General features: G+C 45.4%; 1 protein-coding gene across 2 annotated transcripts in view; it reads right to left on the bottom strand.

Annotated features, from left to right (window-relative positions):
* Positions 1–25,439, bottom strand: part of LOC124141250 — a 76,521-nt gene that overhangs the window by 17,523 nt on the left and 33,559 nt on the right. For both annotated transcript variants that reach the window (XM_046509211.2, XM_048393297.1), the window contains exons 5-16: positions 25,105–25,171; positions 23,715–23,964; positions 20,089–20,228; positions 18,872–18,997; positions 17,523–17,724; positions 16,590–16,926; positions 14,652–14,821; positions 12,496–12,623; positions 11,460–11,624; positions 9,850–9,943; positions 9,305–9,514; positions 1,339–1,503 (exon numbers count right to left, since the gene is read on the bottom strand). In XM_046509211.2, the coding sequence (XP_046365167.2) occupies positions 1,339–1,503; positions 9,305–9,514; positions 9,850–9,943; positions 11,460–11,624; positions 12,496–12,623; positions 14,652–14,821; positions 16,590–16,926; positions 17,523–17,724; positions 18,872–18,997; positions 20,089–20,228; positions 23,715–23,964; positions 25,105–25,171 (2,054 nt within the window). The remainder of the gene's footprint in view (positions 1–1,338; positions 1,504–9,304; positions 9,515–9,849; positions 9,944–11,459; positions 11,625–12,495; positions 12,624–14,651; positions 14,822–16,589; positions 16,927–17,522; positions 17,725–18,871; positions 18,998–20,088; positions 20,229–23,714; positions 23,965–25,104; positions 25,172–25,439) is intronic.

Genomic DNA, 25,439 nt, shown 5'->3' with positions numbered 1-25,439 from the left:
GACTGGGCACCGCCATTTTGTGTGAAGCAAATGAAAGTGATACGAGAAGTGGAATCTAATAGGAGAGGCATAGAATGAAACATAACTCGTAATAGCCACTGGTGGCTCTACGCCCAGAAATTGCAGCCCTGTTTGGCAAGGTTGGAAACTGGACTTTTAAAGTCAGTTAACTCTCTTGCCTTGGGAAGATGCACTTACTGCTATATCAAGTACAAAACACAACCAATCAGCATGAAATACATTCTAAATATTCCACTCAAACTAAGGGCAGTGAGGTAGCCCAGAGGTGAATGTGTTTGCCCATCACTATGAACGCCCTGGTTTGATTCCCCACATGGAACAAGAGTCCATTTCTACCATAATTTAAGACACATTGTTTTTGGCCATTTGACTTTAGACAACAATTTTACAATAATGAAGAATTCAAATACAACTAGGGGCGGTCGGGTAGCCTGGTGGTTAAAGCGTTCGCTCATCACGCCGAAGACCCGGGTTCAATTCCCAACATGGGTACAATGTATGCAGCCCATTTCTGGTGTCCCCCGCCGTGATATTGCTGGAATATTGCTAAAAGCGGCGTAAAACCATACACACTCACTCACTCAAATACAACTATTTGATTGGCATTCTAGAATCTGGTGAGTAAGTAGGAAAACGTACAAACTTTATGGATAACAACTCCGGCTTTGTTGCATATAGCCATGTTTCAGTCATGCATATCTACCTCTCATCACTTGGTTGTATTCACTCCAGCTTCATAACAGTGTAAGAATATACTTCGAAACGTATTATATGCAATATACCAAAAGTTGTTATGCATAAATTTGTACATTTTCTTAATTCAAATATAGCGTTTTGTTAATGTTGGCTTATAATTAAACCCACTTCGGCCTCTAGTTTTGGCTCACACACAAAACAAAATTCTTCTAAAGTTTGAACAAACAGAAGTGTATTGAGAATTACCTGCACAGTCTGAAACCATCTGCAGCGATAGTTTTAGTCCACAGTCCTTATAATGATAACATATAGTGACATATATATATTTAACATTATTCCAGTTATATCACGGCATGTCAGCTTAATGTGGGAGGAAAGCCCGAGGTGATGCAGGTCTCAGACATTTACCCCTTGGTGAAACCCACGAGTACGGGTAAGGTGCTGACAAACCTAGAAACATAATCGGGGCGAACCGGGATTCGAACCAATGATAACCTTTAGTAATGGCAAACTTCTACTAGTCCTTATGATGTCTTAACTACTGGGCAGTTTGGCAAGGACGATGTACAGGACTAGCGCCAATTTCTAATGCTGATCTGAGGACATTCTAGGTGTTCCTACCCTCATCTTGTACTTTCTTGTGTCAGTAGTTGTAGTGACGGGTGGGGAGCTGGGTGGTTCACACTCGATGCTGGTCTCTGACAAACTGGTGATGGGGCAGTCAACATTATCTCCAATGATAACGCTGTAGTCGTCTCTGGGACAGTCCTTGCCAATTCTCTCACCCTGTCAAAGTAATATCAAAGTACTGGTGAACAGGAGGGGAAACAAGGAGATGGTGAAGGGGGTGGGGAGGTGAAACAGAGAGATGTGAAGGGGGTGGGGAGGGAGAAACAGGGAGATGGTGAAGGGGTGGGGAGGGAGAAACAGGGAGATGTGAAGGGGTGGGGAGGTGAAACAGGGAGATGGTGAAGGGGGTGGGGAGGTGAAACAGAGAGATGTGAAGGGGGTGGGGAGGTGAAACAGGGAGATGGTGAAGGGGTGGGGAGGTGAAACAGGGAGATGTGAAGGGGTGGGGAGGTGAAACAGGGAGATGGTGAAGGGGGTGGGGAGGTGAAACAGAGAGATGTGAAGGGGGTGGGGAGGGAGAAACAGGGAGATGTGAAGGGGTGGGGAGGTGAAACAGGGAGATGGTGAAGGGGTGGGGAGGGAGAAACAGGGAGATGTGAAGGGGTGGGGAGGTGAAACAGGGAGATGTGAAGGGGTGGGGAGGTGAAACAGGGAGATGGTGAAGGGGGTGGGGAGGTGAAACAGAGAGATGTGAAGGGGTTGGGGAGGGAGAAACAGGGAGATGTGAAGGGGTGGGGAGGTGAAACAGAGAGATGTGAAGGGGGTGGGGAGGTGTAACAGAGAGATGTGAAGGGGGTGGGGAGGTGAAACAGGGAGATGTGAAGGGGTGGGGAGGGAGAAACAGGGAGATGTGAAGGGGGTGGGGAGGGAGAAACAGGGAGATGTGAAGGGGTGGGGAGGTGAAACAGAGAGATGTGAAGGGGGTGGGGAGGTGTAACAGAGAGATGTGAAGGGGGTGGGGAGGTGAAACAGGGAGATGGTGATGGGGTGGGGAGGTGAAACAGGGAGATGTGAAGGGGGTGGGGAGGGAGAAACAGGGAGATGTGAAGGGGTGGGGAGGTGAAACAGAGAGATGTGAAGGGGGTGGGGAGGTGTAACAGAGAGATGTGAAGGGGGTGGGGAGGTGAAACAGGGAGATGTGAAGGGGTGGGGAGGTGAAACAGAGAGATGTGAAGGGGGTGGGGAGGTGAAACAGGGAGATGTGAAGGGGTGGGGAGGTGAAACAGAGAGATGTGAAGGGGGTGGGGAGGGAGAAACAGGGAGATGTGAAGGGGTGGGGAGGTGAAACAGAGAGATGTGAAGGGGGTGGGGAGGTGTAACAGAGAGATGTGAAGGGGGTGGGGAGGTGAAACAGGGAGATGTGAAGGGGTGGGGAGGTGAAACAGAGAGATGTGAAGGGGGTGGGGAGGTGAAACAGAGAGATGTGAAGGGGGTGGGGAGGGAGAAACAGGGAGATGGTGAAGGGGTGGGGAGGTGAAACAGGGAGATGGTGAAGGGGTGGGGAGGGAGAAACAGGGAGATGGTGAAGGGGTGGGGAGGGAGAAACAGGGAGATGTGAAGGGGAGGGGAGGGAGAAACAGGGAGATGTGAAGGGGAGGGGAGGGAGAAACAGGGAGATGATGAAGGGGTGGGGAGGGAGAAACAGGGAGATGGTGAAGGGGAGGTGAGGAAGAAACAGGGAGATGGTGAAGGGGTGGGGAGTGGAAACAGGGAGATGGTGAAGGGTCGGGGAGGTGAAACAGGGAGATGTGAAGGGGAGGGGAGTGGAAACAGGGAGATATGAAGGGGAGGGGAGGGAGAAACAGGGAGATGGTGAAGGGGAGGGGAGGAAGAAACAGGGAGATGGTGGAGGGGGTGGGGAGGTGAAACAGGGAGATGGTGAAGGGGAGGGGAGGGAGAAACAGGGAGATGGTGAAGGGGTGGGGAGGGAGAAACAGGGAGATGGTGAAGGGGAGGTGAGGAAGAAACAGGGAGATGGTGAAGGGGTGGGGAGTGGAAACAGGGAGATGGTGAAGGGTCGGGGAGGTGAAACAGGGAGATGTGAAGGGGAGGGGAGTGGAAACAGGGAGATGGTGAAGGGGTGGGGAGGTGAAACAGGGAGATGTGAAGGGGTGGGGAGGTGAAACAGAGAGATGTGAAGGGGGTGGGGAGGGAGAAACAGGGAGATGTGAAGGGGTGGGGAGTGGAAACAGGGAGATGGTGAAGGGGTGGGGAGGTGAAACAGGGAGATGTGAAGGGGTGGGGAGGTGAAACAGAGAGATGTGAAGGGGGTGGGGAGGGAGAAACAGGGAGATGTGAAGGGGTGGGGAGGTGAAACAGAGAGATGTGAAGGGGGTGGGGAGGTGTAACAGAGAGATGTGAAGGGGGTGGGGAGGTGAAACAGGGAGATGTGAAGGGGTGGGGAGGTGAAACAGAGAGATGTGAAGGGGGTGGGGAGGTGAAACAGAGAGATGTGAAGGGGGTGGGGAGGGAGAAACAGGGAGATGGTGAAGGGGTGGGGAGGTGAAACAGGGAGATGGTGGAGGGGTGGGGAGGGAGAAACAGGGAGATGGTGAAGGGGTGGGGAGGGAGAAACAGGGAGATGTGAAGGGGAGGGGAGGGAGAAACAGGGAGATGTGAAGGGGAGGGGAGGGAGAAACAGGGAGATGATGAAGGGGTGGGGAGGGAGAAACAGGGAGATGGTGAAGGGGAGGTGAGGAAGAAACAGGGAGATGGTGAAGGGGTGGGGAGTGGAAACAGGGAGATGGTGAAGGGTCGGGGAGGTGAAACAGGGAGATGTGAAGGGGAGGGGAGTGGAAACAGGGAGATATGAAGGGGAGGGGAGGGAGAAACAGGGAGATGGTGAAGGGGAGGGGAGGAAGAAACAGGGAGATGGTGGAGGGGGTGGGGAGGTGAAACAGGGAGATGGTGAAGGGGAGGGGAGGGAGAAACAGGGAGATGGTGAAGGGGTGGGGAGGGAGAAACAGGGAGATGGTGAAGGGGAGGTGAGGAAGAAACAGGGAGATGGTGAAGGGGTGGGGAGTGGAAACAGGGAGATGGTGAAGGGTCGGGGAGGTGAAACAGGGAGATGTGAAGGGGAGGGGAGTGGAAACAGGGAGATGGTGGAGGGGGTGGGGAGGTGAAACAGGGAGATGGTGAAGGGGAGGGGAGGGAGAAACAGGGAGATGTGAAGGGGAGGGGAGGGAGAAACAGGGAGATGGTGAAGGGGAAGGGAGGAAGAAACAGGGAGATGGTGAAGGGGTGGGGAGGGAGAAACAGGGAGATGGTGAAGGGGAGGGGAGGTGAAACAGGAAGATGTGAAGGGGTGGGGAGGGAGAAACAGGGAGATGGTGAAGGGGTGGGGAGGGAGAAACAGGGAGATGGTGAAGGGGTGGGGAGGGAGAAACAGGGAGATAGTGGAGGGGTCTGGAGTGGAAACAGGGAGATGGTGAATGGGTGGGGAGGAAAAAACAGGGAGATGGTGAAGGGGTGGGGAGTGGAAACAGGGAGATGGTGGAGGGGTCTGGAGTGGAAACAGGGAGATGGTGAATGGGTGGGGAGGAAAAAACAGGGAGATGGTGAAGGGGTGGGGAGTGGAAACAGGGAGATGGTGGAGGGGTCTGGAGTGGAAACAGGGAGATGGTGAATGGGTGGGGAGGAAAAAACAGGGAGATGGTGAAGGGGTGGGGAGTGGAAACAGGGAGATGTGAAGGGGGTGGGGGGGGGGGGGGGGAGAAACAGGGAGATGTGAAGGGGGTGGGGAGGGAGAAACAGGGAGATGGATGAGGGGTGGGGAGTGGAAATTGGGAGATGGTGGAGGGATGGGGAGGGAGAAACAGGGAGATGTGAAAGGGGGGGGGGGGAGAAACAGGGAGATGTGAAGGGGGTGGGGAGGGAGAAACAGGGAGATGGATGAGGGGTGGGGAGTGGAAATTGGGAGATGGTGGAGGGATGGGGAGGGAGAAACAGGGAGATGGTGGAGGGGTGCGGAGTGGAAACAGGGAGATGGTGAAGGGGGAGGGGAGGGGGAAACAGGGAGATGATGAAGGGGGTGGGGAGGGAGAATCAGTGAGATGTGAAGGGGGGTGGGGAGGGAGATCAGGGAGATGGTGAAGGGGATGGGGAGGGAGAAACAGGGAGAGGTGAAGGGGGGCCGGGGAGGGAGAAACAGGGAGATGGTGAAGGGGGTGGGGAGGGAGAAACAGGGAGATGTGAAGGGGGGTTGGGGAGGGAGAAACAGGGAGATGTGAAGGGGGTGGGGAGGTGAAACAGGGAGAGGTGAAGGGGGGCCGGGGAGGGAGAAACAGGGAGATGGTGAAGGGGTTGGGAGTGGAAACTGGTAGATGGTGAAGGGGAGGGGAGGGGGAACAGGGAGATGGTGATGCGGAGAGGAATGGAGTAACAGGGGGATGGTGATGGGGTGGGGAGGGAGAAACAGGGAGATAGTGAAGGGGTGCGGAGTGGAAACAGGGAGATGGTGAATGGGAGGGGAGTGGAAACAGGGAGATGGTGGAGGGGGTGGGGAGGCAGAAACAGGGAGATGGTGAAGGGGGTGGGGAGGCAGAAACAGGGAGATGGTGGAGGGGTGCGGAGTGGAAACAGGGAGATGGTGAAGGGGTGGGGAGTGGAAACAGGGAGATGGTGATGCGGAGGGGAATGGAGTAACAGGGAGATGGTGATGGGGAGGGGAGGGAGTAACAGGGGGATGGTGATGGGGAGGGGAGGGAGTAACAGGTGCATGGTGATGGGGAGGGGAGGGAGTAACAGGTGCATGGTGATGGGGAGGGGAGGGAGTAACAGGGGGATGGTGAAGGGGTAGGGGAGGGGAAACAGGAAGATGGTGATGGGGTGGGGAGGGAGAAACAGGGAGATAGTGAAGGGGTGCGGAGTGGAAACAGGGAGATGGTGAATGGGAGGGGAGTGGAAACAGGGAGATGTGAAGGGGGTGGGGAGGCAGAAACAGGGAGATGGTGGAGGGGTGCGGAGTGGAAACAGGGAGATGGTGAAGGGGTGGGGAGTGGAAACAGGGAGATGGTGAAGGGGAGGGGAGGAAGAAACAGGGAGATGGTGAAGGTGTGGGGAGTGGAAACAGGGAGATGGTGAAGGGGTGGGGAGGTGAAACAGGAAGATGGTGGAGGGGTGGGGAGGTGAAACAGGAAGATGTGAAGGGGTGGAGAGGGAGAAACAGGGAGATGGTGAAGGGGTGGGGAGGAAGAAACAGGGAGATGCTGAAGGGGTTGGGAGGGAGAAACAGGGAGATGGTGAAGGGGAGGGGAGGAAGAAACAGGGAGATGGTGAAGGTGTGGGGAGTGGAAACAGGGAGATGGTGAAGGGGTGGGGAGGTGAAACAGGAAGATGGTGGAGGGGTGGGGAGGTGAAACAGGAAGATGTGAAGGGGTGGAGAGGGAGAAACAGGGAGATGGTGAAGGGGTGGGGGGTGGAAACAGGGAGATGTGAAGGGGGTGGGGAGGGAGAAACAGGGAGATGTGAAGGGGGTGGGGAGGGGGAAACAGGGAGATGGTGAAGGGGTGGGGGGTGGAAACAGGGAGATGTGAAGGGGGTGGGGAGTGGAAACAGGGAGATGGTGAATGGGTGGGGAGGAAAAAACAGGGAGATGGTGAAGGGGTGGGGGGTGGAAACAGGGAGATGTGAAGGGGGTGGGGAGGGAGAAACAGGGAGATGTGAAGGGGTGGGGAGGGAGAAACAGGGAGATGGTGAAGGGGTGGGGAGGGAGAAACAGGAAGATGGTGGAGGGGTGGGGAGGTGAAACAGGAAGATGTCAAGGGGTGGAGAGGGAGAAACAGGGAGATGGTGAAGGGGTGGGGAGTGGAAACAGGGAGATGGTGAATGGGTGGGGAGGAAAAAACAGGGAGATGGTGAAGGGGTGCGGAGTGGAAACAGGGAGATGTGAAGGGGGTGGGGAGGGAGAAACAGGGAGATGGTGAAGGGGTGGGGAGGGAGAAACAGGGAGATGGTGAAGGGGTGGGGAGGGAGAAACAGGGAGATGGTGAAGGGGTGCGGAGTGGAAACTGGGAGATGGTGAATGGGAGGGGAGTGGAAACAGGGAGATGTGAAGGGGGTGGGGAGGCAGAAACAGGGAGATGGTGGAGGGGTCTGGAGTGGAAACAGGGAGATGGTGAATGGGTGGGGAGGAAAAAACAGGGAGATGGTGAAGGGGTGGGGAGTGGAAACAGGGAGATGTGAAGGGGGTGGGGAGGGAGAAACAGGGAGATGGATGAGGGGTGGGGAGTGGAAACTGGGAGATGGTGAAGGGGGTGGGGAGGCAGAAACAGGGAGATGTGAAGGGGGTGGGGAGGCAGAGACAGGGAGATGGTGAAGGGGTGGGGAGTGGAAACAGGGAGATGGTGAATTGGAGGGGAGTGGAAACAGGGAGATGGTGGAGGGGTGCGGAGTGGAAACAGGGAGATGGTGAATGGGAGGGGAGTGGAAACAGAGAGATGTGAAGGGGGTGGGGAGGCAGAAACAGGGAGATGGATGAGGGGTGGGGAGTGGAAACTAGGAGATGGTGGAGGGATGGGGAGGGAGAAACAGGGAGATGGTGGAGGGGTGCGGAGTGGAAACAGGGAGATGTTGAAGGGGGAGGGGAGGGGGAAACAGGGAGATGATGAAGGGGATGGGGAGGGAGAAACAGGGAGAGGTGAAGGGGGGCCGGGGAGGGAGAAACAGGGAGATGTGAAGGGGGTGGGGAGGGAGAAACAGGGAGATGTGAAGGGGGGGTGGGGAGGGAGAAACAGGGAGAGGTGAAGGGGATGGGGAGGGAGAAACAGGGAGAGGTGAAGGGGGTGGGGAGGGAGAAACAGGGAGAGGTGAAGGGGGGCCGGGGAGGGAGAAACAGGGAGATGGTGAAGGGGTGGGGAGTGGAAACTGGGAGATGGTGAAGGGGAGGGGAGGGGGAACAGGGGGATGGTGATGGGGAGGGGAGGGAGTAACAGGTGCATGGTGATAGGGAGGGGAGGGAGTAACAGGGGGATGGTGAAGGGGTAGGGGAGGGGAAACAGGAAGATGGTGATGGGGTGGGGAGGGAGAAACAGGGAGATGGTGAAGGGGTGCGGAGTGGAAACAGGGAGATGGTGAATGGGAGGGGAGTGGAAACAGGGAGATGTGAAGGGGGTGGGGAGGCAGAAACAGGGAGATGGTGGAGGGGTGCGGAGTGGAAACAGGGAGATGTGAAGGGGGTGGGGAGGGAGAAACAGGGAGATGGATGAGGGGTGGGGAGTGGAAACTGGGAGATGGTGGAGGGATGGGGAGGGAGAAACAGGGAGAGGTGAAGGGGGGCCGGGGAGGGAGAAACAGGGAGATGGTGAAGGGGTGGGGAGTGGAAGCTGGGAGATGGTGGAGGGATGGGGAGGGAGAAACAGGGAGAGGTGAAGGGGTGGGGAGTGGAAGCTGGGAGATGGTGAAGGGGAGGGGAGGGAGTAACAGGGGGATGGTGATGGGGAGGGGAGGGAGTAACAGGGGGATGGTGATGGGGAGGGGAGGGAGTAACAGGGGGATGGTGATGGGGAGGGGAGGGAGTAACAGGTGCATGGTGATAGGGAGGGGAGGGAGTAACAGGGGGATGGTGATGCGGAGGGGAGGGAGTAACAGGGGGATGGTGATGGGGAGGGGAGGGAGTAACAGGGGGATGGTGATGGGGAGGGGAGGGAGTAACAGGTGCATGGTGATAGGGAGGGGAGGGAGTAACAGGGGGATGGTGAAGGGGTAGGGGAGGGAGTAACAGGGGGATGGTGATGGGGAGGGGAGGGGAAAACAGGGAGATGTGAGAGGTGGATTTCTCTAAGTACTGTATCCCTGTAAGTTGATACATCATGCAACACAATGTCACATTTTGCTCCTTGTAGATTCCTTCACTATGGTGTATATCGGCACTCTGTCTTAAAGTAAATGTGGCTCATTGTCTTTTCTAAGGTACCCAGTACAAAACGTGTACAAGGTCTTCATGTGTTATGCAACTTACCGTAATTGTTATACTTTTTTCAAATGGTGGCGCAAACTCCATGAAACCTTTGTCATTAACCTTTGCAGCCTGTGTGGGCGTGAGATTTAGCTGTTCCTGCACGATGGCGCTGTCCAATATGACATACACAGGGACGGCGCTCATATTGGCACCGACTACTGCAGGAGTTGCACATTTCATATGCTTCCCTGAAGATTCTGGCTCACAGTCCTGTTTGGGGCAAGAAAAGTAAATGTCAGATGGATTCGTTAGTCCTTCGCCTTGAACCTATGTGGATCCTGGGGGACAACAGGTCCTTATGTGCGCATGTGCATGTGCGTGAGACATGGGATTGTTTAAAAATAAAATATTCAGACAAAAACAGTAAAAGAATACATATCTCTTCTCAGGTTTTACCCCGAAAATAAATAGCACGCTGGTTGCTCTAAAAAAAGTGTTTCCTCTTTTCACAGTATTTGTTTGGTGTGTGATGAAGCTGCCTCAAACAATAGTTCCAGTTCCCCCAAAAAATATTAGATTGTGGGTCCCCAATGTGTCGTCCTTACCGAAAAAGATTCCTGTCCAGAGGCATTGACCATCATCTGTGGTTTGGCCACGCTGTTGAGATTCTCCCCAGCTAGTGTAATGTAACACCCACCACTGGAGAGAAAACAAAAGTTAAAGGTCGACCAAAATATGAAATTCTTTACGTTTTGAGACATACGCCTACATAAATGGTTGACGATAATTCTCAAGAGATTGTGGAGAAAAATTAATGCTTACGTATACCGGTAATCATATTTGTCCACACACTTGTCAAAAAATTTTAAGTGATGTAGACTCTAGGGCTGGGACGAGTCCAAATTTACTACCCGGGTACCCGCCCCCCTATTACCCTACCCTACCCGGGTACCCACTGTAGGTCTCAGGAGATGTCTCAAAATGTCCGATTGGGAATATTTATAGCATAGCCCTGGCAAAACGTATTTAGATACATGTATTAAACAATCTGGTCATGCATACACTGAAGTTGACTTAAGTTACATCTTTATTCAACCATATGAAAAATCAGAAGGAATGGGTGCATAGTCAGAACGAAAAGCGAACATTAGTGACTTGTAGTGTAACCATAGAGTTCCAGATAATTTTAGTCATTAGACAATATATCACGTGACAAACCACGGGTCCGGGTAGTCCTATGGGTACCCGGGTCCTACTCTGTACCCACCCTACCATGCCCTACCCGGGTACCAGAGTTACCCGTCCCAGCCCTAGTAGACTCCTATGAAAGACATATATTTTCGAAAACATATTCATTACACATTGTGCATATGCTAGCACTTCCTTGACTATCCGTATCTCCACCGTATTGTAAATACCCTGAATCCATAGCTTCCTTTTGCGCCTAATTCAAATTACATGTTCTTAGAAATAGACGCCATTATAGACCTCCTGCCACTGTTGCCTATTGTGCTGAAAGTATCTTCCTATCTCATAGTAACCTTGTGTCTGAAGTACTACCTTCAAGTGAGATCTGATGTTTTACATATAAATTGTAAGACCTACGTTTTACAACTGAAGTTTTACAAACCTACTTTGAGGTTTCACAGTTGAATTGAAAGACCTATTACTATAAGGTATCACAATTTCTTTCTGTTTTCTTCTGGCATTTCTAACATTTAGACAGTTTATAAGGCAAGCATAACAAGCCTGACTGTCTTGTTTGTCTAAATACATGGGTACTCAGTGATTACTACATGCAATAGACTGTATAGAGATACTGGTTGATGCGAGTACCAGTGAGTTGCCGTATAGAATTAGCATGTGAATATTTTCTCTGAAAAGAACTTGTGTGGATTAGATTTTTACACTGTTTTTGCCCCAGTCACTCTGTCTTGTGACTTATACATAATGACATGTGGTGATCACAGTGAGGATTTCGTGGCATGGATATTGACATTTTGTGGGATAGTAATGATGGGATTACACTTACTTCAGTGTAGAATAGCTGTTAATATTACTGCCCCATTTGGGGGCACATTTGGGGACACATTTGGGGGAGGTGTCACTTGACAATATACATTAGAGAGTAAATGAAAAAAAGTTATATTTTTCTATAAGTATTTAATGTTATTTTCAACAGCACCACTGATATCATTATGGAGAGAAACATTACCTTTCAGCTGCTGTTGCAGAGGAGGGATTATCCGCAGACAGAGAAGGGTCGGGTTTGTAGGTAAATACATAAATGTAATTTAAAGGTGAACCTGTCCAGGTAAGAGACACAGGCTTAGCTCCTGTAGGTCGTCCTGGGGTCCGGAAGATAAGCTGAGTGTCTGATCTGGAACACAACGAGGGGTAACAGTACATGGGGGCCTGCATGTCATGAACAGTATCTGCACTATTGGAGTGAGTGAGTGAGTAAGTTTTATGGTTTTATGCCGTTTTTAGCAATATTCCAGCAATATCACGGTGGGGGACACCAGAAATGGGCTTCACGCATCGTACCCATGTGGGGAATCAAACCCGGGTCTTCTGCATGCCGAGCGAATGCTTTAACCACTAGGCTACCCGACCGCCCCTGCACTATTGGAATAAAGACATGGGGGATTAAACATCGTGGGTGAGTGAGTGAGTGAGTGAGTGAGTGAGTGAGTGAGTGGGTGTGGGCCACCGTGAGTGAGTTCAGTGAGTTGAGTGAGTCAGTGAGTGTGTTGGAGTGAGTCAGTGAGTGAGTCAGTGAGTGTGTTGGAGTGAGTCAGTGAGTGAGACCCTTGCATGTGTTTGTGACGAGTGCCACCAGTGAGACAGGATACTCTCACCTTTTCGTGAACACCAGGTGTCACCACTATTTGATAGTGATTCATAAACACATGCTTTTGCCATAGTCAGACTCTTTTGATTATCTAAATGGTTTTGTCGCTTCTTTTTTGTACCACACATACATGTAGGTACGGTGCTGACGGACAAGGGTCACAGAGAATTACAGTGCTATTGAGCACTGGGTCACTCCTGCCTTATGCACACTAACCCAGGGATGGACATTAGCGCCAGCCTGAAATTCCAGACCAATTTTGGTCATGTTAAAAGTACATGTACCCAATGGGCTAGTAGAATTTTGGGAGTGTAGCTGCATGTAATCGCCATTTGGTTAAGTAGACGTTCTTGGTTAAATTCCATCTCTGTAAACTAACTAAAGTAATGACTCTCACCTATTAATAAGAGGTTGTGGGGTTCCTATGGTAACGTTACTGTTTGTCAAGTAATGTCCCCTAATTGTCACCATGGTGCCACCAATCTCTGGACCAAACTGGGGAGACACACTTGTCACAAATGGTGTCTGAAAATACATCAGAAACAAAAGCCTTACTTATCTTCTAATTCATGGGACTACATTTCAGTTCCTTAAACCTCTTTGAGTTGCTGAGTTCTCTGCTTTCTGAGGAATTTTGATTTTCTGCAGAATTTGTTTAATGTTTGGTTTTATCAGCTGTTTAGGGACTGGTCATTTAGAGCAGGTCTAGGTAAGTCAGAGGGAATCAGGGGAGGGTCACCCAAGAATATGAAAGGGGATGGTTGTAAAATTAATACATATATTTTGGGGAAGGTCATGAAAAAATGGATATTTCAAAATGAAATATAAAGTAATTTTCTATTTGCTCTTTTCAGGGAGGGTCTTGGCAAAAAAATATACAATGACACAGGGAGGGTCATCCAAAAATATGACAAGCACTATGGTAGCGTCATTATTTTCAGTACATTAGAGAATCAAAAAACCTCTGACACCTCACCCCAACCCAACCCCTGTGTAATACATGACCGGTCCCTTAGCAATCAATGAATCTCCGTGAACTCTATCATGTTCTGCCTTAAAGGGGTAGCTTAGCCAGGTAGAACAAGAGACAACTAGTACAATATACACAGATTTATTTACATGAACATCATATATATAAGTAGCTAACAAATATATATATATACAATGGTGAGCATGCATAGACTTCCCAGGGATCGAGCATGTTCCTAGGAAGGCGAGAGCAAGTTTAATATTTAGGTGATTTAGAACATTGCAATGATATTATAATTTGATATTTTGTGCATTAAAGTATATTTTATGAATAACTACCATTAAAGTTTTTCTAACAGTTGTTTTTAGTATATAGCATCATTACAAAACTTATGTACATATTTAATGCTCATGATAACTCACTAACACAGTGTCTTGTTTTCAGTGATAACCAGATCAAAGACATTTTGATGAGAGAATCTTCAACATATATAACTGATCCTGCAGTTGATTTTGGTTAGGCTAAAAAAATTAATAGTCTTGGTTCTCAGGCAAGGCCCACATCATCATAAAGTTTGCCGCACATTTCATTTTTATTTCCATTTAAATATTTATTTTTTTTAAACCTTAAATATTCCAAGTCCAACGGTAGTCAAATACTGTATTCAAGTATTCTACTCATCAAGGAATACATTTATGTAGGGAGGCCCTTTCCCAGATTGATTGTACACAATTGTTTATTGATTACACAACTGTTTATTGGTTACATACTTATATAAGTTTGAACAACCCCCCAAAAAAGAAAAAAAGACACAGCCCACCCGCTCTATTTTTTCAAAAAACATTGCCTGAGCACCAATTCTTTTATTTTTTTAAGCCTTAACATGTTAAATGAAATTTCGTATTCAAAATTGTATTTAGCTTTGTAAAATTGGATTTCTACCTCCTTTAGGTGAAAACACCCTTCCCTACCAGGACATAGAAAAGCTACAATTAATGTATTGTTTTTATTAAATTTCTGATATAGGATTGTGTTGTGAGTTGTTGTGGGGTGGGTGAGTGTCTGCTGGCATTTTTATTGTGACAGAAATTAACTTTTCAGGGTTTAACAGTTCAAGCAAATAAATAACAGTTCTAATTTTCACATTTTTACAGCATCTTCATTAATAGTTTAGGTATAACAAGAATTAAATACAAGAATGATTGTCAGTTCAAAAAAGCTTCCTTGCAAGGTGTGTTGGTGTTTGTATTGCTAAATCCCATGGGTGTGTCAACCTTTCACAATTAAGGTTTTTGTGGGGGTATGTCTCAAAACTTAAAGAATTAATTTTTTATCTGACCTTAAACTTTTGAAATGTTTCCAAATATACGAAGCATATTACATCAAAACAAAATTATTAAGATGTTTTGATTAATTTCCCCAAAAATATAATCATCAATTAAAGATAAAAGACAACTTATATTCCAAATTATCACAAACATATATTAGAAAAAGCTATAGAAAAAATAAAAAATGCAGCGAAACTGTAAAACTTATTGATAGCACATTCAATAATATTAGCCAGGATAGCTGTCATCTCTTACGCAAGTTCTGTTGGTGTAATCCTCCTCTTCACACTGACACTGCCCCGACGGCCCCTTGTCACAGGTGCTGTTACTTGACCCCAGAGCGTTGCATCCACAGGCGGTGCATCCATCAGCTTTGGCCTTATTGAGTCCATAGAACCCATCCTTACATTCGCCACACTGACGTTCTGAAGGAGAGAAACAGTACCACAACAAACTCACATATAAAAGTAGAATTGAAAATGATGTCAAAGAAATATCTGTGATGTAATATGCAAGTGTTTAGATTAGGTCACCATTATTCCGACTATAGTGGCTGGTAAATAATCAGGTGAGGACCAGACATGCCTACTAGGGCTGGGACGAATCCAAATTTACTACATGTACCCGGATACCCACACCCCTATTACCCGACCCCACCGGGGTACCCGCTGTAGGTCTTAAGAGATAGGTACAAACTGTCCGATTGGTAAAAGTTTGACAGTAGCCCGAGCAAAATGTATCTAGATACATGTACACGTATAAAACGATCTGATCATGCATACACTGAAGTTGCCTGAAGTTTTATCTTTATTCAAACATACCTGTATATAAGTCAGAAGGAATGCGTTCATAGTCATGAAGAAGTGCGAACATCAGTGACTTGTGTAACCATGTAGTTATAGTGAATTTTTGTCATGCAACAATATATCACATGACTAACCACGGGCCCTAGTAGTCCTGTGGTTACCCGGGTCCTACTCAATACCCACATGACCCGAGTACCCGAGTTACCCGTCCCAGCCCTAATACCTACCGAAGCACATTAGGGCCATGCTGTGTATATAATCTTGAAAATTCAAGATACTTAGCTGACAATTCAAAATACTTAGTTGAAAATTCAAGATAGTATCTTAAAACTTCAAGAAATAAGAAAGATCACTTCAAGATACTGTCGAGAAATTTCAAGATAAACTGAATGCAGCAAGAGGACTTCCCAAGACTTCACTTTCTGCTTTGAGCTGGCACTGTTGCCAGACAAGATCTTGAATTCTCAAGATAAAAAAATAACTTTGTGACCTTAATGGTCTTCCGTACAAACCAGTGACTGAAAGAAGGAGTAACAAGCTGCATTATGAGGTCAATAAGCCAAGCCTAGAGTGTGAGAACTTGGACTCTTACAGCAAGCATAGGTTACTGGGGATCCCCTCATGGGTTGGTTGGTTGGTTGGTTGGTTGGTTGGTTGTTTAACGCTGCACTCAGCAATATTCCAGCTATATGACAGCGGTCTGTAAATAATCCAATCTGGACAAGACAATCCAGTGATTGATATCATGAGCACCGATCCACGCAATTGGCATCGATGACATGCATCAACCAAGTCAGTGAGCCAACCATCCTATCCCGTTAGTCGCCTCTGACGACAAGCATAGTCGCCTTTCATGGCAAGCATGGGTTGCTGAAGACCTATTCTACCCCTGGCTGGAGTTCTGAACCCTCTGTGAGTACCATATTTCATAAGGTGGCAATTAAGAACCCTGAGGTTTGTTTGTTTGTTTGTTTGTTTGTTTGTTTGTTGCTTAATATGTACTCAGCAATATTCCAGCTATATGACAGTGGTCTGTAATTAATCAAATCTGGATCAGACAATCCAATGATTGACATTATGAGCACTGATATTTACGCAATTTGGATACGATAACATGCATCAACGAGTCTGACCACCTGATCCCATTTGTCACCTTTTACGGCAAATATATGTTGCTGAAAGCCAGTTCCCACCTGGATCTTCACAGAGCAAACCATATGGTGCTTGTGGATATTGACAATGGTAGCTGAATCTAAGGACCCTCCAATTCTCTCATTTTTTGGATGAAGACTATGACAAGAACCTTCGACCATCACACATAATTTCAAATGCTGTGCATCACATGGAATAAAAACTAGCATTACTGTAAGTTATATCACTGTCTTACCTTGAACATTTGGTTTACAGTCACACTGGCCAGTTTCAACATTACAGACAAAACTGCTATTCTCGGTAGTTCCGCTAGTATCACACGCACATGGCAAACACCCATTCAGGTTCGTCCAGTAGTGCTTCTCATTGCATTCCGAACAGTTAGAGTTCATGACATTGTCTCTGCAGACACATTCCCCAGTTTCATTGTTGCAGGAGGAACTCCCCCGAGCATCACAGGATGATCTGGTACAACCGTCAGTGTTACTCCTAGAGAGATTATATGTGAGTGGTTTACAGGTGTCACACCGCACACCCTCCACATTCGACTTGCATAAACACGTCCCTCCAACCTGCAACCAAAACAATAAACTGTATCATGCTAATACTTCGTTCCATTTGTTCAAACGTTTAAATTGTTTCCAATGAGACTCACTACAATGTGATGTCTTGAGAACACAATGTAGCAAATAGCTGACATCATCCATTGTTTCAACGCCCCGAACTATTTTATGTTCCAGCAACAGAGTCACAGAGCTGATGCCACTCGAGATGAGAAAAGCCTCACTGTTCTTACTTTTCTCAGACATTAGACTAGGAGTAAAACAAAGAATAACCTCGGAATTGTGGATCATCTGTCCTACAAGAATTTAAGTTGAAAAGGCTGGTGGGGTAGCCTAGTGGTTAAAGTATTCGATCATCATGCTGAAGACCTGGGTTCAATTCCCCACATGGGTACAATGTGTAAAGCATATTTCTGGTGTCCCCCGCCATGATATTGCTGGAATATTGCTAAAAGCAGTGTAAAACTATACTCACTCAATTATGTAGAGAGCTCCTTGTCAATATTTTATCACTCACCTATATCACATACATATAATCCATGACAGCACCTATTTCCTACATTAATCTGTAAATAACCATCTAAAATTAAATAAATTTCTCTTACTATTTCACAGTTCCTGGAAACATTTTTGCCATCATCATGACAGTCGCATCTCTCGGTACATCCGAACCCAGTCTCCTCTCTGTAGTAGCCATTGACACACGACCTGCAGTGGTCACCTTCGGTCTGAGTCCGACATGTACACGTGTAACTGGACGCTCCTGTGGTCAGTGAACAAGCTGTGGCTGACCCGTCGCAGTCACACCTGGGGGCAACAGTGGATTACAACATTCATATATGGCTTAAAAAAATAAAAGAATTGGTTCTCAGGCAATGACTTTTGAATATATAGTGCGCGCAGACAGTGTTTTTTTTGTTTATGTTGTTTGTTCAAACTAGTATGTCACCAGATAAATATTTGTGTACCATCAACCTGGGAAAGGGCCTCCCTATATAAACAAGCATGCAAACTCCGATTGCCGCCATGACCATAACACGAGATGGGCAGTAAAGCAGTGTGCATGTAAAGGGAAGTAACTGCGTGCATTTGGATTGCATTGTTTTTAAGTATTAGAATTTTTTTTAAAAATTTAAAATGGAAATATATACGAAACGTGCGACAGACTTTTGGACGATGCGGGCGGTGCTTGAGAACCAAGACTTCTATGTTTTTTTAGCCTGTAGTGAAACCTCACCCAGTCAACACCCTATATTGTTGGATAAGCATTTCTCAGAAATTGACGGATAACAAAGTAGACAAAAGTTTATGGATCACAAGTTCTTTATCATACTGTGATAGCGACATCTGACAACAATTATCACACATACGAGTATATATACCTATTATATATAATTCTGTACCATGTCATAACTCAGTCTAGCTTGACGTATAAGGTGAGATGAAATGGGGTTCAACGTCGCGTCCAAGACTATTGCACTTATATAGCGACATGCATGCACGTGTGTGAGTGGCTGCTTGTACTTGTCCGGACTGATGATGATTTTTTAGTGCTGGACTCATGGGTTAATGTGGAAAATTGTCATTTAGGCCGATTTCACTTGGAACTATGCTGTTGGAATAATTGCAATTTCACTGTGCTAAGAGGATTTGGGATTTTGTACCAAACAAATAGTTCCCATCACAATAGAAAGGTCGCATGATCAAAGCTTAATAACAATCCTTATTTTGTCAGTATCATAACTGCACTCGTGGATTTCACCACAGAGGCAAAGTTCGAAGACCAGCACCAGCGTTCCTCTCATATGCCGCGATGTAACTGAAATACTGTTCATGCCGTCAATTAACCAAATTCACTCATTCACTCACTCACTTACTCATCCAACAAACTCGCTATTCACTCAATCACTATTCACTCACTGACCGCACGTTTTTCAATGACAAAGACACTCACTTTCCTAAGATGGTGATGCTTGTGATGATCAGGTTTTGAACAGTTCCAGAGGATCTACCACTGAATTTCATTTCGATTTTCTCAGCTATTGTCTTACCAAATGCTTCATAGTTTCGTGGTGGGGTACTGAAAAATAGAATTGATGGTTAGTAAATAACTATGTAAATTGTTACCACATTGCAACAACACTGAATTGCCTGATCAGAGTGACTCCAGACTTGATTATTTACATACCACTGTCATATAGCTGGAATATTGCTGAGTGCAGTGTTTAACAACAAACAAAAAACAAAGCACCATCACTGTGAGCACCTAGGTGATATACATCCAGGATACAACTTCCACCACTCTGTGCAAGAGTTATCTTAGACTGTCCAAATGACAACTGAGCGAGATTAGTCCCCAGTTAGTCCTGCACCATGACTGTGGAATATATTTATTTTATGAAAAAAAACACATCTAGAAAAGTATACAAAAGCAAGTCTAGCCAGCTCTAGCTAGCTCTTTATGAAATCAGCATAGGGAATTTCTTCTTTTTTTATAGTCAAGAAGGATATTGTGTAATATAAGTTTTCATAGACTAAATGTTAGTCTAGTCCCCAGTTTGTCATGCTTGTTGTAAGAGCCAGATCAGGTGGTCACAATACGACACTTTCTTTCATTTTGAGATATCTCACCTGTAAGGAAATTATTGCTGTTCATGCAATACACTAACGAGACATAGGAAGTTTCCTCCCTCCCTCTAACCAACACTGAGGGTGCCAACCCCCTCCTCCTCCCCTGAAGCCTGAATACCATCTCATTTTTCACCCTCAGGCTTACTGGCTCTCCTCTGAATCCCGAATACTGCCTGTCACAAATCTCAAAACCACATGACACAATTCACTCTACAAAGAATCTCAATCAGAAACAAAAACCTATAGAACACTTCCTAGGTCATAACAGGGTGGGATTTTAAGTTAAATTACTGAAAATAATAATGTATAGAAAAAATAAAATATATAAAGGAAATATCTACGCGCACCAATCTTTTTTAAAATGATTCTGCGTACCAAATACAATGTTATACCATGTACCACACTGCTAAGTCCAAAATACCCTCTAAACAGACCGCAGAATCCTGCGTACCCAAAGGGGGTTGGCAGCCTCAACATTAATGATGCATAAGTATTACCGTATATGGCCGTATATTCAGTCACACTAAACAGACAAGGTACCTCTTTATTTTACAGGAGGTGCGGCTAACTGTGTACAGAGAGGAGTTAACTTGATTCTTCGTCCCGTTTGACTCAAAGTTCCATTCTGTCGTTGTTGGTGATGATCCGTTAGCACTAAACATTACAGTTACCTCTGTTACCTGTAACAGTCATACGACAAGGACTGAGTATTGACAGGGGTGATATATTGCAATACACAGAGGCTGTATAAGGATACAGAAGTGTTATCAAGCGAGTGTTTCAGGATGGTAAATATCCTGTATTTGGAATAAATATTGTATATTTAGTGAGCCAAGGGTCATGAAAAAATGAACATTTTATAATAAAGTTGTTGCCAAATATATTTAATATTCCATGACTCATCTCTGTTTTCTTGTTCTCTCACTCTTACCCCTGGTTGTCTTACCAGCAGAATCTCCTGCACATCCCTGGGGTGTGACGTGGACACTGTCATATGTCATTTGGCACGCCACCCTTATCTGCTTTCTTAATTTCCTTATGGTAAGCTAATCAATAGAATCAATTGTGATCCTGGAATCTAAATTATAAATGTAATCATTTGTGAATATCCTACTCGGTCAAGAGGCATCGCATTGCACAAGATTACTTATTCAAACACACAGTTAAAGCCCCATCCAGTGAGTAGGATTGTGAGTGAAAGGTATGTTTAAGTTCCATTTCTATCATGTATATATTTCCTTATTATAGAAAATATCATAAATATGTTACTTTTTAATGTTGTGACATTACACCTAACGTGTGCCGCCAAAAATATTCATTGTTACATCCAATCTATATAAAGTAACAGCTTCAGAAAATTGTATTTAGCTACCTACTCAGAGTATCAATGTTAAAATACTGTATTTAGACAATATATTCTGATATCATTTTGTCATATGCTAAATATTTGTATTTTCCAGACTCTCTGTCACACCACATACAAGGAGAGACGTTCTTGTTTCCTAAGACTGGACATCAAGTAATACTGATGTCATCCATATCTTTTACAGACAATAAATCCTTCTAAATCATCTTCACCGCCTCAGTCCTCTCAATTACATCCTCAGCCAGAACCAACGACAAGATATAAAGTGTTTTTGCATTTTGTCTTTTCATGGAGGGTCATAAAAAAATGACAAGCATTAGGGGAGGGTTATTATTTGCAGTACATAAGTGTATCAAAAACCTCTGAGCCCCCTAATAAATGACAAGTCCCTAAAGAAAGAAAATAATTTTGTCTCATTAAAATCAGATCTTTTACTTCCACATAACACCTTCCTGAAGATCTGAGCTCCCATCTGGATGAACTTTCTACTGGGCCAGTCAGCATCAAGGCTTCTAATTTCTCTGTACAACCATGACAAATTAACTATAGCATAACGCCCCTGGGTAGCCTTGTTGGGATTATTTACGAGTTGGGCCAGAGCAGACTCGTGTTAATAGTAAGTATCGGCGACCCGAAACAAGTTACGACTACCATATATGACAGCGGATAAGTTGACCCCGTAGATAAGCCGAGATGTTAACTTGACCTTTGAAATACGAAAGAAAATGATATGACCTGCAGATAAGCCGAACCAGGAAGTGAAAGGCAAAAAACACTGCGAAGTCGGAATGCAAGACATGTGCCGGTACTTGCAGATATTCAAAAATATAAGATGAAAAACGTTGTAATTATATTGGAAAAGTCATTATTATTTCTAATAAAGATTTAACAAACCAGTCATCCACTTTCATAATGTGGGAAGCTGTTTCTCTTGTTTTTTTAATCTCATATTGATCGTTATATGTTGCCATCAACAGGGAAGCGCCATTTTGTGAATCGGTGTATATAGAATTATGAACCCGTGAGAAAATATATCGGCTAGAGCGAAGACTCGCAGTTTGTACACAAGTTCGCCAGCTAAAATTACATGTTGAACACACAAATGTATAAATCAACAAAGATTTAATAACCTTACAATATTTTAATAGATGTAGCACTTATAAACTTTCTGTCTAAACTATTGCAGCAGTTATAATTACGATTACTTCCAATTTACATTTAATATTTACCCGAACGTGATGGAAGTTGAAATCTGTGACCCCACCTCAAGCCAAAATGAAAACATGGATCCCTCCCCCCTTGCACTAATTGGCACCATGTCTAAAAATAGATAACCCCTATTGTATCAATAGTAATATAAAAGAAAGGTTGTCCTTAACTTCTTTTGAGTAGTATAGGTATACAACGTAGGGATGACTTGGACACTCTTTAAGATCATTGAAGGCAGAAAGACCAGGGGTGTGGAAGCCAATACCACTAATTATTATGAGGTGTGGAAATGTGAAGTCAATACATGGGCATGGGTGTCCCAGTCGTCAAAGGCGCCACAATGTTCTGTGCTGAGTTGTGTCCCTTAGGTGTGCCAGGATCCTATGATTGGATCTCTTTCTCAGCACCAACCAGTTTGCTGTAAACATCTAAGACCATCACAGGCAAGTGAGTTAACTGACTAAAAAAGTACAGTTTCCACCCTTGCCGAACTAGACTGGTATTATGGAGTTACATTTTTTGCAGTGTTTGCATAGTCCAATCAAAATCGTGCACCAAAATCGACATCCGGTTCGTAAACTGTCGTGCAGATTTCGATCGATTGCAGGATTTGCAAAGTATGTGCACCACCAACTCGTTGTCAGCAGATATTTTCCGAATCTTTTCATGTTTTCAATCAAGGTGCTCAGGTGATTTGATGCATTTCGCAATGTAAGAATCGTTTTATCACAATATAGATCTTGATTATCGATCAGATCGTTCTGACTGTGTGCCACCATATTAAGTGAAGCAAACGCAAGTGATGGAATCTGATTGGTCCTTAGGAGAGGCTTAAAAGGGACAAAACTGGTAAAAGCCACTGGTGGCGCTACGATTGAGCCCAGTAATTCCAGGCTAGTTCGGCAAGGATGGAAACTGGACTTTTAAAGTCAGTTAACTCTCTTGCATCTGGAAGATGATCTTAGACCTGCATGACTGTGCATGCTGTGACTGAAATGCTGTTCATAGTGACGTTTGTGGTCTTGTGGTAGAGCATCCGTCTGGAAAGCGGAAGGCCAGGGTTTGATCCCAGTTCTCGTCATACCAAAAGACGTTAAAAGATGGTACTTGTTGTTACCCTGTCTAGCACTCGGCACTAAGGATCTAAAACAAGGACTGGTCGACTCGGAGTGAGTACACTGTGTCAAAGTGTAGCAGTCATGTTCAACGGTGACATGGTATCTCAGTGGGCTAGCAGTATTAGTCGACATAAGTCGCCACACGCGTTGCTATATAAGTGCAACAATATTGGATGCAAAGTTAAACCCCATTTCAGCTCCCCTCATAGTGACATTAAACACAAACTCACACACTCATTGATAGTCTGTCTTACAGACCCTGATACAAATATATATCTAATACAGCCCATACAAGTTTATAATGTTTGGCAAGTCTAGATTACTGCAGTATCTGAAAATGAAGAGAGTCACTGGGCTCCCTTTTATTATATTTTTATTAAGATAACTGAACAACTGTTTTTTCTGTACGATATGTTCATGTCAGAGACTAGATGGTAGACTAATTCATAGACGACATGTCTGAAACAGCTTACCTGGAAAGAGTTCTTCAGATCTATCATGACAGTGACATCTCCAGTTTCTTTGGAGGCCCAATTGAATGAAGCATTTTTCAGTACATCATCAATGCCATGGAGTGTTTTTGTTAATCTTTTGATAGGACTTCCAGTTCCACCTGAACAGTTAAGCCCATCAGTTGATATATCCGGATCGGACACAGGGCAACGACAGTCCGACTCTAATGACTCCACTGGGAAGGTACCAGTATAGAGCTCTTCAATTTCTCTGGTGACAAAAACACAATATAAGGAACAAGACAGTAAGATTCAATGTGTGGTGATTCAATACATTCAGATACATATATGCCATCATGATAGTAATGTTTTGATATGATACAGAGGATATTACTGGAATTTTTAAATATTCTTCGTAAGACTATAGGTTACAGCAACCCATGCTTGTCATGAGAGGCGACTAACGTGATAGGGAGGTCAGACTCGCTGACTTGTTGATGCATATATATCCCAGTGTGTAGATCGATGCTCATGATGCTCATGACATCAATCACTGGATTGTACAGACCCTCGTCCAAAAGCTGGCATATTGCTGTGTGTGGCGTTAAACAACAAACACAGCATATCTCATGAGAACATTACCATGAGATAAATCCAATACACGCTCCAATACAGTTGGTTTCTATCAATCTCGATACTCTTTTGCATTGACAGTGGAAATAATCTGCATTCAATTTTTATGCATACAGGATACAATATTTTGTGTGGCTAAAACTTTTTTATAGGTACATGCAGGGCTCGAGATAAGCTGCGCATTTGCGTAAACTACGCTTTAAATAAACTGAAATACGCAGACAAATCGAATCCAATAAGCAACAAAAACTTAAAATACCCTATTGAAATAAAATTAATAGGTTTATTACAACTATTAAATAAAACGATTGCATAAATAACAATCAGATAAAATGCTTGTGTATCAGCTGATCGCCAAATTCACTTACAGACAGTTACATTCGGAAAACATTCTGCGACAGACATACTGATAGATACTGAAGTCTATGTACATGTTGTATCTTATACAGTCACTGATTGGAGATTACAAAAAGCCACCTTTCTTACAATGTTGGGTTTTGCAAACAAATATGGCTTCCCGGAGAGGGAGATGAAAGCAAGCGCAGACGGGTATACTACTCCTCATCTGGTTCTAAATGACTTACAGGGATTCTTCCGAAACAGGTTTTCAATCTAAATTACCCAAATGTCAAGAAACAGGTGGGTATTATCAATTTGAATACACTCTAAAAATTGTGGATACCCAATCAAAATCAAACCCCTGGGGAAAATAGCAAATAAGCAAAAGCGTATCTAGAGCTCTGAAAAGGACTATGACCCTGTGCCCCACACAACCCACCTCTCAGTCAGCCCGTCATTGTAGAACCTCCCATCCAGCAGCAGCAGAAAATCAGTCCCTAGCAAACCTGACAGGAAAAAATTGTTTGATAGGCATTACTTAGATGTTGATGGATGACAAGGAAGACACAATTTTATGGATAACAACTTCATTAATACTGTAAAAAGCTATGTTTCGGTATAGATCCTTATACCGTTGTTAAGCAAGACAAACCTGACAGGAGAAGAACATTCTGGACATGAACATTCTGGACATTAACATTCAGGACACTAACATTCACATTCCAGACATTAACATCCTGAACACTAACATTCACATTCCGGACATTAACAATC

This window comes from Haliotis rufescens, unplaced genomic scaffold (assembly GCF_023055435.1).
Source record: "Haliotis rufescens isolate VD_foot unplaced genomic scaffold, xgHalRufe1.0.p SCAF_12, whole genome shotgun sequence".
Taxonomy (NCBI): domain Eukaryota; kingdom Metazoa; phylum Mollusca; class Gastropoda; order Lepetellida; family Haliotidae; genus Haliotis; species Haliotis rufescens.
The sequence above is the reverse complement of the archived record's forward strand: the minus strand, read 5'-3'. Positions and strand labels throughout refer to the sequence as shown.